Consider the following 18,090-nt stretch of genomic DNA (forward strand, 5'->3'; position numbering starts at 1 on the left):
TATCCACACATTCTTCCCAATCCGTCTAAAAGGCTCCCAAACTAAATCTTCACCGTCTAAAAGGCTCCCAAACTAAATCTTCACAATCGTTTTTCATGGGTCAATCTTTTTTACAAGGCCTTTGATATTTTTTATCCCCACTTTCCTCTTGCCTATGCGTAATCGGAGAGAACACACGATCTAATATAGGAAGAGAGAGAAAATTCATAAACTTAACCTTATCTTCTCTTTATCTCCGCCTAGACTCGCTCACCCTCCCTTTCTCCTCTGCAGAAACCTACACCAGATCTATAACTTCATTTCTCATCCATGGAATTAAGCCATGCCAATCTAATAATTCTCTTCTTTCGTCAAAGATTTCTTTGTAAGTGTAACAAATCTCTTATAGATTTCATTCTTATTATTTTTGATTTAGATTCTTTAGATTAAATATGGTCATGTATTTGTTAGGTCAAGAAGAAAATGACAACAGTACCAGGGTCTTTTGATTTGGGAGATTGTGAGGAGGAACAATACTTTCCTCGGTTTTGACATCTGAGCCAGATACTTTCCTCGGTTCCTCATGTATTTGTTAGGTCAAGAAGAAATCTTCCATTTTTATTCTTTTACCTTTTGCTTTTGTCACTTTATCGCTGCCTTATAGTTCTCCTTTACTGATTCACTAATTTGATTTTGATTTTTACATTTTACAGGCTTCCATATGTCATTCATGGTCGAGAAGAAGCTCGGTTAAAAGATGAGACTAAGAAAACCCATCCCTAACTGGATCTGTATGAAACTGATAAAACCATCAGGTTTGTGTTATTTTTCTCTTTAATCTAATCTTTCTAGTCAGACCTGTTCTTGTTTATACTTTTTTCCCTTAATTTTCAATTTTGCATTAATTTTCTTTTGTTTGTTTTTAGGTTTTTGCATTTAGAATTAGCCCTTCTCGTTTGCAATTTGGCTTTGATTTTCAAAGTTTCAAGAATTTCCTAGTTTTCAATTCCATTACTGACCTAGGAGTTTTATAATTTGTGATGCAGATAAATGAAGGTTCCTGGTGTTTGCAACTGCAGTAACCAAGGTTCCTGGGGATTTGAATATTGTTGTAGGGACTGAATAAGTAAACTCTGGTGGGCGAGTAGGTCCCTTGCACAAATTCTCTGCCATATTTAAGTCCAATTGCAAAATAGAAGACTAGATGTCAACAAATGGTAATGAAATATACGTTGGTTCCTCATATTTTCAGTTCTACTTTTTGTTCATAGTTAACTGTTGGAATCTGGGGTTTATTATGTTGTTGTAGGGAACTGAAGTATGAATATGGTGTAATATCTCATTTATCCGTTTTTGTATATCCGCAGATACTATCATTGTCTTCAAGCGTCCAGAAAACATGGTCAAGAAGGAAATGGATGCACTAGGGCTGGTTGTTATGAACTCTTTAGTTTAATTTCGATGTTAACAAATCAACAAGGAGATGATATTCATCAATAACAAAGGGGAGAGGTAACAAACTTGTTCAATGGACGTCTCTTCTTTAAATCCTAGTGATCTCTTATACGGAACTTCTGTTTTGATTTCTTACTCTTTTTGCAATGCAGAGGATGCATATAAGGCCCTTCGTAAACAAGGCGTTATCCAAGCATCAGAGAAGTCGTCTCAAACTGCTGCTGAGGGTTTTTGCTTGCACTGGCACAAATACTGGAACTAAATCAGGATGCTCAAAGGAGCCTGTTTGGACCAAACTTATTTATCTTGCATTGGTTTGTATTTTAAATTTTAAATCTAGATTACATGAATAATCAGCTGGTCATGTTGTTTGAAGTCTTACGATATCAGAATTATGCTCATCTTGATAACCGATAGTATTTTAGAGGTGGCTCGTGCACATTATAAGTGCCCAACGGGTCTCTAAAGATCCATGCTCAAATTTTTGATTGTTAAGGATCCCTTTTGTATCTAGCTCTCTCTTAACACCTGATTGTGTGGGATGTGTTGGCATCATACTAGCGCGTTAGAGAACTAGGATTATTATATATATTTTGTGCTCTTCAATGAGAAACTATTTTTTTTTCATCTTTTGTACATTTAAGTAGGGAGGAAAGATTTTGAGTCTAATAGTGTTGTGTTGTTTAGTGGTCTGACTTACCAATACATGTACAGAGACATACTATCTAATAAGGGGCCTGACATTTAAATGGTGTGCCGTCAGCGGATACAAATGTTAACTACCGATATCCATATGAAACCATGGTTGATGCTATTTTAACTATTTTATCTGTTGATGTGTACTGTACTGTTATGCATGATGCAATATGGCCATGTCATATGTATGTGATTGCATCATATCGGACCTTTTAGACCACCGTCCAATTGTGCGATGCATGGCTGTAAGTTTTGAATGCTTAGAGTTCACCGTTGAATTAATTGGTGTACTAGATACTATGTGTCATTATTTAAACATGTATTTTGTTTGTTCATTCAATGTGTTAATATCATAATTTAAATGTCTGTAGGAATTGATAATTTAAATGTCTGCAGAAACTGAATCATCCTCTGATTCTTGGTCATGGCCTCGCTTGTCAAAATACTAGAGTCGGCTGTCACGGTAAATGATCTTTTGGAACTTCTGGTCCTTAACACAAAAAATAGACCCCTTTTAATTGTGGCCGAGGTTGTTGAAAGTGGGGCTTTGACGATGTTGATACTGGATGCGCTCACGCTGGAGTCAAGGTAATGAAATGAGTTCTTTTAATCTTTGCCAAGGTTACATATTCTCAACCCCTGTGATTCTGCGGTAAAATGAATGTTTCCTTATAATTACACTGACACTTAAAACAACTGCAACCAATAATTTTTATTTGTATTTGATTTGGTATATCTACGTATCAGCAGTACATAGGGTTGCTTAATAACATTTTACTTTCACAGGGTGCTGGAATTCCTAAAGGCTTGTTCCTACAATTGGTATTGCTCTGGGCCACAGGCATAGAAATAAGTCATTTGAATGGCTCCAAACCATTGCCAGCGACTTAAGACATACAAGGCCAAGCTTGTTTTCTTCCCAAGGCATGCAGGCAAATTCAAGGTAAATTATTTTCCGCCTTTATGTATAGGAAATTTTTGTGTTCCCCTGCATTTTCTATGCTATCATGCTGGTGCCTCTTTTAGGAGTTTCTGTTTAAGCTCAACGATTCATACACGATGAAGCCATTCTCTGGAATCTATTTTTCTTTTTTAGTATATTAATTTGCATTTATTATTGTGGTGTTATCATAACTATACTCTCCAAATTTGTTAACAGAACTACTTGACGTTTGTAGTTATTTTCATGGATCATTAGGGAAATGGTCCAATGAATCCAAAAGAGTCGGGTTTTGATGATATTTCAGAACCTTAAACTTCGGATACATCGAACACCTATTAAGTTCTTTCAAGTCTATAAAAATTCTCTTTCATTTTCTCACCTTACTTTGATTTGCAGACATGGAAATACAACTTTGCCATAAATCAGCACGGGTATTTCAGTGAAGACGATTTATACTGTTGGAATTATAATGGTGTCTCGGACATTTAGGGTGGTTGCAATGCCAAGTATATTGATCTCTCTAGAGCGAACGAACCAGATATTTCAAGTTCGGAACTGGTAACCTTGTTTACCTTGTGTTCTGTCGTATTGGTAGCGATGATTTACATGAGTTTTGCTTGAGAGCATAGCTAAGTAAAAATCCAGAATCTCAGCCAAGTAAAGATCCAAACTCTCAGCCACTCAATATCCAATCTAATCCAGTGTGTCCTCTATATATGTATATTGTAGTTGGAAGTTCTGAATATATTTTGGAATATTAATGAGTTGGTGATGTTGAATTTTATTGTCAAAATGATATCTGCATTTGTTTTTCATGATATTCTTGATAGACTACCCTCGAGAATATCAAGATGTAGCGGGACACGACTTAGAGCAACACTAATAACACCTTGTCCAATTGATTGTGTATGGCTCAAACCTATGAGCAGCCGAATTAACCATGTCTGTAGAGATTTTTACCAACTCGGAACTAATACTTGATCCAACCGATGCGGTGGATAAAAACCTTGACCAACAAAAATGTTGTGGCAGAACCTTTGAACCAACTGAAAAAACAGCGGCTGAAATTCTTATCCCACGAACATTGCAAAAGCTTGAACTCTTGATCCACTAATATTCAGTGGAAGGAAACTCTCTTCCATCAAGACATATAGCGGTTACAACCCTTCACCAGCACCCGCAACAACTAAAATTCAGGAAGTTAAATCTTTTAACGGCTGACAACATTTTATATTGTCCACCTCTACCAACAATGCTTTAGTCTTCAACAACGAATATTAACAAATTCTATGTGCTCTACCAACGAAAGATAGTGATTGCCGGAAAATTGTGCCGACCACAGCTTGAGTCGCTTGGTTATAGTTGAAAGATATCTATTCCAGCAACATGGTTGGTACATATCTTTAGCATATCAAGCTTCAGCAGCAGAGCCTATCTGTTGCCATGTCGGTTGCTATAGAGCTCCAGACACCAAAAAAGGCCCTCTACCGACTGAATCCGGGTAGTCACTAAAGCCGAATTTTCTTGTAGTGCGTATGATGTTAGTTGGGGAACAAGGGTTAGTAATTTTTTCTTTAACTCCTTCAATTATTTTGTTTGCCATATTTTTATGATTTTCTTTACACATTAAAAGTTCTTTAATATATTTGCTATGTTGGTGTTTCTTTTCAGGAGCAATGGAAAGATATATCACACAAATTTTCTATGTTAAATGTTTTGAAGGACAAGTATTGGTTTGAACTAGATCGTGCACGTGCTCTTGGGCAATCAACTACGGAGGGGAAGGATCGACATCAACCCAATTATGTTATGATCTTGAAGAAAATTCCCAATAGTTAAGCCGTAAAAGACCATCCACAAGTCATGATGTCGCACTAGATGATACACAAATGATTATGTTCCACCGTCACAAGATGAAGTATTTCCACAGTCACAATTAACCCAAATGATTAATAGTGGTGGGGATGGTTTTAATGTAGATGAAATGGTTAGGATTTTGGGATTAGGACCAAGTGATTCGGGAACATAAAATGTCTTCTCTTAAATGAAATGGATGGTTTTAATGTAAAAAAAACGGATAGAATCTTTTTTTGTATGAATTCAAAAAACTTGAATGTGTTTTCTTTAATGAACGTATTCAGTTTTGTATGAATGTCATTTCTAATGTGTGAATGAATGTCTTTTATTTTGTATGAATTCAAAACTCTTGGAATGCTTATAGTATTTGAGTTTTTTTTAGGTGCAAAATGGACGATAAAAATCCGGTAAGGAGGTATGTACAAATGACGTATGGTGTCTATGTTAGCATTGGTGATGATAGAGAGGCAAGAGAAATTGTGGTGTACCAGTATATGACTCAAAGAATGCATAGGCTCTTCCAACCGGTGCCTCAAGAAGTATCGATGCGACAAATGGTGGAAAGGCACCGAGAGGACGGAGATGCAAGAATGATGCATGACTACTTTGGACCTATTTGTACTTGGGACCCTGACAAGTTCCACCAACGTTTGAGTATGTATCGACCTCTTTTCTTACGTATTCTAAGTGAGATTGTTGTTGCGGATCCTGCTTTTGATTTCCAAGTTGATTGCACCAGAAAACTTGGCCACTCTCCTCACATGAAGATTTATGCCATAATGAAATGTTTGTGTAAAGGCATAGCCGATGATAGCACAGATTATTATGCCCGTACGGGAGCGCCGACCGTCTATATGTATGTGAAGAGGTTTACTAGGGTGATTGTTCGTCACTTTTGTCCAAGGTATATGCGAATTCCTACAAGATAAGACACAGACAAATTATTGGTTGTAGAGGATTCCCTGGGATGCTTGGGAGTGTTGATTGTATGCATTTTCCGTGGAAGAATTGTCCAACAACATGGGCAGGTACGTTCCTTGGACATGAAAAAAACCTACCGTGATTTTAGAAGCCGTGGCATCATATGATAGGTGGTTTTGTCATGGTTTCTTTGGAACGCCAGGGTCGAACAACGATTTGAACGTCTTGGCTCAGTCTCCACTTTTTGATAAGATGGTTAATGGTTTAGAAGCTCCTTGTAATTACCGCATCAATGGCCACAACTCCAACATGGGTTACTACTTGTTTTGTATCGTGCAGTCATTCAAAATTCTCCTTCCAAATCAGCATGCTAATGCGTTGTTCAATAAATATCAACAAGCGAAGAGAAAGGATGTTGAAAGGGCTTTTGGAACTCTCTAAAACAAGTTCCAAATAACAAAAAATCCTCCAATGTACTGGGATAGGGAGGATATAAACTTTATTATCAAGGCTTGTATGATTTTGCATAACATAGTCATTGAGAATGAAAAACGTGACTTAGATTGGGGTAGACTCGTGAACAAACCAGTTCCACAGGTTACTGGAATACCGAGGTCATACAACGAGTTGAGGAATGATGAAGCATATCTCGAACTCCGCAATGATCTTGTTCAACACATTTGGACACGACATGGACTAGGTCTCAGAGATGGTGAAATGCTACCGGAATCTCCTCCCCCGCGATCAGATAATATTGACGGATTGGATGGTGAATTCGATCCAACCAATGTTTACCCACAACAACAGCTTTAGTCGTTTTTTTCGAATGAACTTTCAATATGTCATTAACTTGGTTTCAATAGTATGAATTCTAAATTTTAAAACTATATAATATTATTGGATTTTTATGGTTATGGTTTTGATTGTTTTTAGAAGAGAAGAAAAAAAACTAAGTATGAAACTTGAAAAATCTTAAAAGAGTAGAAAAACTAAGTATAGAATTGGAAAACTTGAGAAGGTTCCGTAACTTTTTGGAAAAAAGCGCAAATAAGAATAGTGCAAATAAGAAAAGCGTTAAGCTCTAGTGAGAATAGTGTTAACATCTGAGCCATTGATTTTCAACGGCTCTTTCTAATCAACGGATGAAATAGCTGCGCTAATAAGATTAGCACAGAGCGCTATTCTTAATAGCACTTCAACGGCTAGTTTTTGGAATTCGAATTTTTCCCTATAAAACTTGGCTTCTTCAGCTCAAACCAATACCTTTCAATATCTAGATATTTTTCTCCATCTTCTTAAAAAATCAATTGAATACCTTCTTTCAATTCATACTTTTTTGTTTCACCATGGAAAAATACACTACAACTGAAGATGTTGCAATCACCAAAGCTTGGATAAGCATTACACTTGATGGTGTTGTCGGAGTTGATCCAATATCAAATCAATTTTGAGAGAGGGTATCCAATGCTTATGTAAGTAGTTTTGGGAAAAAGAATGATAGGACGGTTCATAAATTTGGAAATAGATTTGGTCCAATGAAGAAAGAGGTTAAAGTTTGGGTTGGTATCTTAAGAAATATGCATAGAACAATGGAAGAGGATGTGGAATTGAGGATATCGTAATGTTAGATTTCTTATCAATTATATGTATATCATTGTATTCAATATTATTGTCTGATTTCTAACTTGGGTTTTTGTTTGTTGTTTGTTTATTGTAGGAGAGGAATGCTAGATTAGAATATCGTAGGATTAAAGATGGAAAACCTTTTAAACATGAAGAGGAGTACCGACTTTTTAAAGACCATGTTCCCGGTTTCAATCCCGAAGATTTTGATCCTACCCAAAATCAAGAATCGGATTCGGAAGCTCTTAATGTTGATACCTCAACAAGTAGTGCTCCGGCAAGAAGCGACCCAAGATGGTACGAAGAGGATGGCCCTCGTCGACCACCAGGGAAAAGGGATCAACAAAGGGAAGCTTCGGAGATATCGGCTATCAACGACAGAGCCGACCGTATATTGAAACATTTTAGTGAAGAGAATGCACAGAAGATGGCTAGATTGGATACTAAAGAAGGATATTTACTAACTATTGCAGAGACAAACAAGAAATCCGTGGATTTGGCTTTGGAGAAACATGAACTCGATTTATTGGATGTGGAGGTTGAGACCTTGCCCGAATGGAAGAAACAATTTATATTGGATAAGAAAAATAAGATTTTGGAAAAACATGGTTATCCTCCTAGAACACTTGGTAGGAACTTAAATTATCATAATGTTCGTCGTTTTTAATGTGAAGTAGCGGAATCAATGTTTATGAGGAATCAATTTATGTTTTTTCTTTAATTTGAAGTAGTATAATCAATGTAATAGAAGTATGAATCAATCAAGTTTTAATTTCATTATATCTTTCTTTTAATTTTGATGTAAATTCATCATATATTCCTGTCGATTTGATTTTAATATTGAGATGAATCCAAGAACATGTTTGTTGAAGGAGAAAAAATCAGAGAGTTGAAAGAAACCTAAGTGTAGAACTGGGAAACTTGAGTAGGTTCTGTAACTTTTTGGAGAAAAGCGCTAATCAGACTGGCGCCTGGCGCCAATCTTAATAGCACCTAACGGTACTGAAAACAACGTTCATCTCCTAACCATTAGATTTCCAACGGCTCCTTCTAATCAATGCATAAGAACAAAAGCTAATAAGAACAGCGCTTAGCGCTATTTACAATAGCGTTTCAACGGCTTTATTTTTTCAAATTCAAAAATTTCTCTATAAATTTCCTTCTTAAGCTCAAAATAAACCATCTTAAAATCTCAAGATTTTCTTTGCGTTCTAGATTTTTATTTTTTCTAGTTTCAAAGCTTCTTTCAATTCTTTGCAAGTACGGCATACACTAGAAGTGAAGATTTGGCAATCACGAGAGCTTTTTCAAGAGTTAGCATCATTCCGATTGTTGGAAATGATAATGCCAACAACTTTTGGGAGAGGGTGTTTCAAGCATTTGTAGAAGATGGTGGAAATGAAAACCGAAGAACAAGGAATAGTATACAAAATAGGTGGGCTTTGATGAAAAGAGACACCAAAATTTATATGGGCCTCATACACTCACTTTATGCAAATATGCCTATGGGAAGATTTACGTTAGAAGAAGTTGTAAGTATTATTCAATAAGACCTCTTATTTTCAATTACATAAGTATTTTAAATCATTGATCTTATGTGAGATTATGTTTGTTTATTTTGTAGGAGGCGGAGGCCCAAACTCTCTATTTCAGAATTAAGGGCATAAATTTCCCACATGATCATGTCTACCAATTTCTTAAGAGCAACCTTCCCGGAGCTTAAATCCCGCGATCATACCGATGATGAAGCTTGAAAATGAAAAGTTATTATAAGTTATATCAATCCATGTAATTTTAAGTTATTTCAATCCATGTTTAAGTTATTCCAATCCATGTAATTTTAAGTTATTTTAATCAATGAAAGTGGGTTCACGTTTTTTTTTTTTTAAAGATTTTGTTTTGGATTTTTTAAGTTTTTGAATCTCAATTTATAAACAAAAAACTGATAATTCATTCATGCGGTTTGAGAAGGGTGTAACTAAAATAAATTTTGGACGAAGCTATTCTCAATAGCGCTGAAAGCTATTCTTAATGGCGCTGAACGCTAATAAGAATAGCGCCTCCCAGATCTATTCTTAATAGAGCTGAACGCCATTCTTAATAGAGTTTGACTTACGCTATTCACAACAGCGCTTCCTGTATTCTACTACACTATTCTGAGTAGCGTTTTACGCTATTCTGATTAGCGTTCAGATGGATTCCAAGCAACGTACCACGAAACCTTGGAATCCTGCTTGGATTTTTCATGGAAAACACCAATTTGGAAGCCACTAGACTCGATATTCCACAATTTTTCCACACTTGAAATAGGATGGATTCCACCATAAGACTTGCTCTCGTAAGCATAACTTACATACTCTATAACTAACATGGTGCACAAATACCGTGCAAAGATCGTACGAATATCCTCTTAAGACAAATATCCTCATCACAGTCTTCTTATTGGCTGATAATGTCGTACCACATCGATACTATGGTGCTTCGGTCGATAATGCTCTAAGTTCAAACATCGGCCAGGTTAGGCAACCAAAATGACTTTTTGGTTCTCTGTCCCAATACGTCATGCAATGTGGTATTGTTTAGATGACTTGAAACCTCTCATCCGTTATATCAAACGCCAAAATATTTCCTTGTTCTTTGTCTAACCAATGAAGAGCTCCATCTACAAGAATTTCAATCGAATCGGATGGATGCAATTTGTAGGGGATGTCTTCTATGTTTCTCCACCAATTGCCACTGCCTAGAGTATAGAATTCAACACGACCGGAAAGACGTTCTTTCGTGTGAGATCGTGTGCGTCGGGATAGTAGATTCTAACAACTTTATACTCATTGGTAGAAGGGTGATAACATCTCTAGAGCGCAAGTTATTCACTCTCAACTTTGGAAGGTATTCATATTCTTTAGTCACGGGATTACATTGTGGCGGAATCAAAAAATAAATGTTGGACTGGCTTGAGAACTAATTGACTTGAATATGTTTTTTTAGTCCTTACTTAAACCTAATTCTTAGGCTTAATTTTTTATCCAAACATAAAAACCAATGCAAAATTTAAGCTTTTTTCTGACTTTGGGCTGCCTTAAGCCAGCCCAAGTCTTAGATGGGTTGGCTTAAGGGTTTCCGTACTAACATGCATTGCGAAATTGGCTCTGTATTTAAACGTGAAAGAATGTTTAATATGATCTTGTTTGGTAAAGAATCGAACATGATGAAAGAACACACACATAATAAGAACAATACTGCTTATGTTCCAAACCACTGCTGCTGAAGCACTCATTGATTAACTAGGAAAACCTGCCAGAAATCCCACGTAAACAAGGATTTGGAAATCCTAGAATCTTGATAAACACGATTCCTCCAAGTAATAGTTATAAGGGTTGCATATATAAATAGTTTTATTAGTTTTATCCCTGTTAGATTTGTATTCAATATCCGAAGAAATACGAACAAAACCATTACAAGACCCAATAATTCTATCGACTGACATAGGGATTAAGTTGATCCTTGTACTTGTCTCTACCTGTTAAATCAGCAGCAGCACCAAAGAACACAAAACTCATCTTACAAGGGGAGCAGCAATGCAGCACCGATTGCTATCAAACCTGACTGAACTATTTTACTTTTTAGTTTTTACCGTAAGTGCATGTGAAGTTATTCTAATTAATCCAAGAAGCTCCCAACATCTTAGCCATGAAACTATACTGATCAGCAGCTTCATCAATCTGTCATATAAGAAATGAAAAGGTTGAATATTAGATCTAAACATGAATTTCCATTACAAATCCCTAACAGCACATTCCAACAGGAAACTTTCAGATGATTAGATCATATAAATATTCACCCTTTTCTGTGTAGGACGCCCACATCCATGGCCAGCCTTGCGATCAATGCGAGCAATTATGGGGTTGGTCTGTGGGCTATTCTCCAAGCTTGTGCAAAGGATATATTGCATGGTCTAAAAGGAAAAATACATGTCTTAGATAAACGATATGTAGTTCGTACACAAGTGTCAGTGCAAGTGTAACTAAACCGTAAAAGATCAATCACAATTTGGTAAAAATAACTTACTGCTAATAACTTCAACGAGTGTAATGGCACAACTCGATCATCGTGATCAGCAGTCAACAACATGATAGGTGGATACTGGTGTTGTTTTTCATTCTGATGCTGCTCCCAGGGTCTTTTCACATTGTGAAGTGGTGAGTATCTGAAATCGCATGCAAATATAAATATTATGAACCATGCAAATATAAATTTTATGAATCCCAAATCCGACAGGATGATAAATATTATAAACCCCAAATCCGAGAGGATGTGAATACAGAGAACACTCAATCTAGAATCACATCTAATTTATTACAATTATATAGGAAAATTATGAAATCAAGATTAGTCTTACTTGATAAGCCACTGGAACTGTTCCTCCTTGTCTGAGCAGCCAAAATCTGAAGTCCATGCATGGCCTGGAAACAGACAAAGGTATCAGCATACACAATGTTAAAATTACACAGAAAGTGAGGATCAAAAGAGTGTAAGCAGCAAACCTATGGTGAACTTGTGGAAACGTAGCATATCCATTACACCAACATGAGCCAGAGCACAGCCAAAAAGATCAGGTCGCTGTCACCCCAAAAAACAAAAGGTTGTGATTTAGCAAGGAAATCACGTACTCAATATGTTTATCTAGGGTACAAGAGAAAACAAAAAGAAAGCAATATCGACAGCCTAACCTGATTAACGCAAGCAGCAACTAAGAGTCCACCATTGCTTGCACCTTCAATACACAACTTTGTGGACTGGGTATAACCAGCAGACACGAGATACTCTGCAGCAGAAATAAAGTCATCAAAGCAATTCTGTTTTTTTGCGAGTGACCCTGCTTTATGCCATTCTTTTCCGTACTCTCCACCACCACGAATATTTGCCATACAGAAAACAGCTCCTAAATGCCTGGTAAGAATAGTTCTGCTAACACTGAATGATGGAGTAAGGCTGCTGTTGAAACCCCCATAACCATACAGTAAACAAGGATGTGATCCATCCAATATCATATTCTTCTTTGACACAATGAAAAGAGGTATTCTGGTTCCATCTTTGCTAGGTACAAATTCCTGAAAATGAAGGGCAGTCAAAAGAATGAAGCGGAGATAATTAATAGTATTTTGGTGTTTAAGCAATACAAACATGTATGGATTAGATTCCCCATAATATATTTGAGTTATATATAGCAATTACCTGATTAACTTGGAACTCAGTGTGATCAAATCCAGGAACCACTATTTCTCGGAACATCTTCATTTCAGGTGCGTCCCCTGCTAAGTGGCACCGATATATAATCCCAGGGGTAAGAAAGCTAGTAAATCCAATGAAAACCTCACTGTCTTTGCGCCTTCCCGAAATCCCATAAACCGTGCCGATGTCAATGGGCAACTGATGTACTAGCAAGCCTGTCTTCAGTTCCCTTAATTGTAGAACATTCTTAGCGTCACTCAAGTAACTCACCAGAATTTGGTTACCGTTCACAACATCAGCAGATTCAAGGACATCTTTCTCTGATTCTTCAATCACATTGGTCCAAACACTTGGTTCCTTGAGATCAACCCGGATTAACTTATACTTTGGAGCATCTTTATTAGTCAGAAAGGTGAACTGCGTGCCATCATTTGCAACAGCTCTGTAGCTTGCATCAAAATGGTCAACAAGCTTAACAAAAGGAAGCATGTCAGTTCTGTTCTTGAACCCTTCGAGCCCATTGATGGTTGATAAGTCACAATAATAAAGCTTGTTGACTGGGTCACAGCTCTCTTGGATGTATAAAAGAACATGCTGCATACGAAAGTGAAAAATAAAAATTATTTCCTCTACAGTCTTGCAAATGATTCAACAAGTTTTAAGTAACTAGAAAAATGATCGACGAGGAGAAGTTATCAGTCACAAATCACTACTGCTCTTCTCTTAGAGATGAGTTAAGGAACTCGGATATTAATAGACGATATTTTAGGGTACATGGTCATTAAGGTGCGGAAGCGCGCTATTAATTAGATAAAGCCATTACTCTCAGGTATAATGTTGGTGAATATTACCTTCCCATCGTCCATAATTTGTGCCTCAAACATAAACTTTGGGTTTTCAGGATCTTTCCAGCATAAAACATCTTCAGATTGTTCTGTTCCCAAGAAGTGATAATAAAGCTCTTGATTAAGATTTGAATTCGTCTCTGTCCCAGCATCCAGTTTCTCTCCTTGCCTAGAAAGTACCGATCAATACCAATCACAAAATGAATATATATATGAAACCAAAATGACAAATACCAATTCAATCCCATTCTCCATTAGAAAAAGGTCTTACGTGGGAGCAGGATATCTACTGTAGAAGAACCCTTTATTATCATGCGTCCAAGTAACGGAAGAAAACTTAACCTGCAGCAAACAATGTGCACTAAGGCATAAGCACAACTTATACCAAAACTTTTAAGCATAATGCAGTTCTATAGATAAGCTCCATGCCCTTATTCACGTTAACATAAGTTTACAAGTATATGTTTGTTGCAGTTCATGTATGTACCAAACAAAGATACATAAACTTACCCATGATAAAGTATGAGGCTCAAGAAACTTATCTTCAACCCTCATTACATTAATGCTAACCCAATCGCTACCACTTGAACTAAGTCCATAAGCCAAGTATTTGGCGTCCTCACTAACAGCAGCTATCTTCAATGATACAGTTCCATCTTCACTAAACACATTCGGATCAACCAATACCTCAGCTTCTGCATCAATGTTATCCTATAAACAAAAAAAAATTAAAATTAAAATTAAAACTAATTTTTTTTTAACAAATTCAAAGATGTAACAATAAATCCTCCAAAAAGGTGAGTCACAGACCTGCATGTATAAAACACTTTGAGGCTGGAGACCTGTATTTTGAAAGTAAAAATATTTCTCTCCTTTCTTGAATGGAGTAGAATATCTAGGATGATCAAATAATTTGGTAAGCTGACATCGAAGTTTCTCCCTTGTTTCACATGTATTAAGCAATGACTCTGTCAAATTCGCTTGTTTTTCAACAAATTCTTTAGTCTCATCCGAATCAGGATCTTCGAGCCTATTCATAAACAGACAAAACAAATCAAAACAAAGGTAAATAAATAAATAGATATTTTAACTATGATTGTTGACCTTACCAGCGATAAGGATCAGTAATCTTAACACCATGGTAGTCGTCAACAACGGATTGATCTCTACGACAAGTAGGGTATTCCAAAGGAAAACCCATGTTTTTAGCGAGAGTAAGCGTAGGCGAAACGTATAGCGGATTTATCCAGTAAACAATGAAAACTTGTGTGTGAAATCAATAGATTCACGAAAGCAGTAGCAAAACTAGCGAACAATAACTAGGCCTTGAGACAGAATTTTAAGACTGCTTGGTTTCTCAACTTAACGAAAGAGAGCTTATATTTATATGTCATCAGTCACTATAAATTGGTTCTAGATTTAGTTCGCTTGTACAACAATTATTACCAAAAAAAAAAACTCAAACTAATACAGGAAAGTAATCAAATTATTAATCGAATTAATTATACCTTCCAAAAGAATTCTAATATACCAATATAATATAATATAATATTGTGAAAAATACTATAACCCCCTACTATATGTGTTTAACATATAAAAGCCCCACAAAATGGATCTTTCACCATCAACTCCATTCTTTTGCATTTTGATATTTCTAGGCTCATAATTTTAGAATTCTGGGCTTACTAATAAAAGATTTATTTATAATAATTTAAGTAATACCAAGACTGCCCTTTTTATAAATAAACGTAATAAAACTAGCTATAGATTTCATTTTCATTTCATTTTCTGTTTCACTCTCTCTTTCTCTAAAACGGAGAAACAATTTCAAAACAAGCAGAGAAGATACAGTTTCTAATCGAGATTTTTATTGAAAAACAATTTTAAAACCTAGATCTAATCTTTAGAAACAAAGATCCTGATTATTTAAGAATGCGAAATTGGGGGATATAAAAAGGAATTGGGGGATACTGATTACTTCCCCCAATCCAAGGTGTCTGTTAAGGGGTGTTTTTGGGGTATGAAAATACTAAAATATCCTCCCTTCAAAATAAAAATCAAAAAACTTCAATTCAAAAAACAAAATCATATCCCCCATTTCTATCTCCAGTTCTTATTAACCTCTTTTAGGGTTAGAGCTTTGAAACCCAAACATACCCCCATTCCCTTTCAAATTCTAAACTCTCCCCACTCCCTATCAAATTCTCTTCTCCTTCTATGCCGGCTCCTCACTTTGGAAACGATTTTTTTTTCTTAATTCGGAAGTGATGAAGATCATGCTGAAAGTGATGAACACCATGCAGGAATTGATGAACACCATGCCGGAAAACAGTGCCGGCATGCTGAATAACTAACATTCAATGATGTAACTAAATTCCGGAAATCTATCAATGCCGGTATTCAAGTGAAAAAAAATAATCTTTCTGGATACTTTACATCATGTGCCGGCATAGAAATTAATGCAACATACTATGCCGGAAATCGGTGCCGGCATGCTCGAGAATTAACTAACTATGCCGGCAGTGGATTGATTAAAACCAGAAAAAATTCAAAACGAAATTTTTTTTCTTCACAATACCGGAAATGATGAAGACCATGCCGGAATTGATGAAGACCATGACGGAAAATGGTGCCGGCATACTCGAGAACATCCTATCAATGCCGATAGTCAAGCGAAAAAAATCAATTTAATGGATACTTTTCATCATATGCCGGCATAGAAATTTAAGCAACATACTATGCCGGAAGTGGTGCCGGCATGCTCGAAAATTGGATAAATGTGCCGGAAGTGGACTGATTAGAACAAAAAAAATAGGTTTTGAAGATCAACTTATGGATGAAGACCATGCCGGAATTGATGAAGACCATGCCCGAACCCCCGGATAGTGGCAAATAATTTATGAAAATTTCCACTGGCATGGTTTTTTGGTTGAATACCATGCCGGCACCGAGCTTTTTCAGCTGCAACAATGGTGGATTCAAAGAAGAAAAAAATCAAAATTTCAACCTCTTAGCAGCAATTGTCTCTTCACAATCATCCTCCATTTTCACAAAAAAAAATCCCCTCTCAAATATTTTTTTTCTCCTTATACTCTCACCTCACTCACACAAATTCTAATAAAAACACACACTAATCATTAACAAATACTTAAGATTTTTACTAATTATTATTAACCACTAAACCTGATTAGTGAGGGGTAGATTAGGATTTAAAAAAATACTTAGATAAGGGGTGACCCCAATTTGATATTTGGATCCAGTTTTTTGTATTTTTCCTCTATCCCCCAATTCCTTTTTATATCCCCCAATTTCGCGTTCTTATTAACCTAAGTTCAACATCAACATCACTTGTTCTGGGGAGATTCAATGAAACTCAATGGAAAAAAGTGATAATCATCTTCGGCAACCTACAAAATCAAATTGAACAAATAAGTATATTCAATTTTAACATTTCAATTCAACAGCAGGTTTAATTCTTCGATTTTGAATTTGTATATTCTGAAAAATCATTTGGAAAGATTTAACAGATTGACTTCAGCTAAATCTGTTACTGAAATCATAATTCGAGTTAGATGTGATATAATCTCACCTCAATTATACTTTTCAGAGAAAATTATCAAAGAATTTTCAAAGAATAATTTTTAAGGTTCCTGATTTTTTTTTATCTCGATACAAAATCGAGTTTCAGATACGAAACTAATGAATCAATATTTCTTTTACTCGTCTATTTCATTTAATTTGATCTTTGAACTGATTTGATTGTTCTTGGCAGATTTTTTTCAGTACCTTGTCTTGAAGATGATTGGAAGCATACGGTTGAATATAAGAAATTCCAACAACTATCTCGATAGAAAATCAGTGAAATAAGATAAGTTTCTTTGAGTTTTTTTTATGATTCATGTGATTGATGGATAAAACTTGTAGATTAGGAAGGGGAAATATGTGTGAACCTTGATTTTAGGTTGCTTATCTTGAGTCTTGGCCTACAAATGTGGAGTTTGATTAAAGAATCTGTGGTAGTGTTGGTGGTGGAGGTGCAGGTTTTGGAGGAGGAAGAGGAGGAAGTGGTGGTGGTGCTACTGGATCAGGTTTGGAGGATAATTTGGAGTTAATGGTGGTGTTTTGGTATGAAGCTGAGAGGTTTGGTATGGATGCCTAACTAGAAATGTCTTTTTGGTTAGGCACTTGGGAAAAGTAATGCAATATAGTAACATGAATGCCTTTTTTTACTTGAAAATAACATCTTTGTTTATTGTTCCTAGTAAGTTGAGTTTGTTTTTCCTCGTTAGTTCCTCGTTTAGGATTCAAAAAATTCCAACTATGTGTTCTTATGGACTTCCTTTTGTGTTTTTCAGGTGAATGATCTGTACAGTCATAAGATTGATCATATAAAAATTCCATCCAGTCGTGGTCCTAAGTTTGGAGTGGTTCGACGAGTTGAGGATGTGTGTTTAACTGAAACCTGGCAGTGAAAAGTGTTCGCTTGATTTCGTGATATTGCAGTAACTAATTATCCCGATGGTTTATAATATATTGATG

General features: G+C 36.0%; 1 protein-coding gene and 1 long non-coding RNA gene across 3 annotated transcripts; one reads left to right on the forward strand and one right to left on the reverse strand.

Moving 5' to 3' along the window:
- Positions 1-202: 202 nt before the first annotated feature.
- LOC113319094 lies at positions 203-3,946 on the forward strand. Of its 2 annotated transcripts, none has more exons than XR_003345082.1 (9): positions 203-364; positions 451-575; positions 693-794; positions 1,026-1,196; positions 1,347-1,491; positions 1,587-1,748; positions 2,502-2,718; positions 2,917-3,073; positions 3,470-3,946. It is a non-coding gene; the product is annotated as an uncharacterized LOC113319094 (long non-coding RNA). The 2 variants fall into 2 exon arrangements; XR_003345081.1 differs by having other exon boundaries at positions 2,527-2,718; positions 3,470-3,945.
- Positions 3,947-11,130: 7,184 nt separating this feature from the next.
- On the reverse strand, positions 11,131-14,758 carry LOC113315181 (prolyl endopeptidase-like). Its single transcript, XM_026563485.1, has 12 exons — positions 14,661-14,758; positions 14,362-14,581; positions 14,062-14,262; positions 13,823-13,893; positions 13,558-13,720; positions 12,710-13,300; positions 12,205-12,585; positions 12,019-12,094; positions 11,874-11,937; positions 11,543-11,681; positions 11,316-11,429; positions 11,131-11,196 (listed from the first exon to the last, which is right to left on the reverse strand). The coding sequence occupies exons 1-12, from the start codon at positions 14,750-14,752 to the stop codon at positions 11,131-11,133; spliced, it is 2,178 nt and encodes a 725-aa protein (XP_026419270.1). The 5' UTR covers positions 14,753-14,758.
- Between the last annotated feature and the right edge of the window lie 3,332 nt (positions 14,759-18,090).

This window comes from Papaver somniferum, chromosome 10 (genome assembly GCF_003573695.1).
Source record: "Papaver somniferum cultivar HN1 chromosome 10, ASM357369v1, whole genome shotgun sequence".
Lineage (NCBI taxonomy): Eukaryota > Viridiplantae > Streptophyta > Magnoliopsida > Ranunculales > Papaveraceae > Papaver > Papaver somniferum.

Excerpts from the sequence above, each read along its gene's own strand:
- LOC113315181 (XM_026563485.1), bottom strand. The coding sequence starts at position 14,752 with ATGGGTTTTCCTTTGGAATACCCTACTTGTCGTAGAGATCAATCCGTT. Across the intron at positions 13,721-13,822 it reads AGTAGATATCCTGCTCCCAC|GCAAGGAGAGAAACTGGATG; the intron begins GTAAGACCTTTT and ends GGTACTTTCTAG. Across the intron at positions 12,095-12,204 it reads TTGCTGCTTGCGTTAATCAG|CGACCTGATCTTTTTGGCTG; the intron begins GTTAGGCTGTCG and ends TTGGGGTGACAG.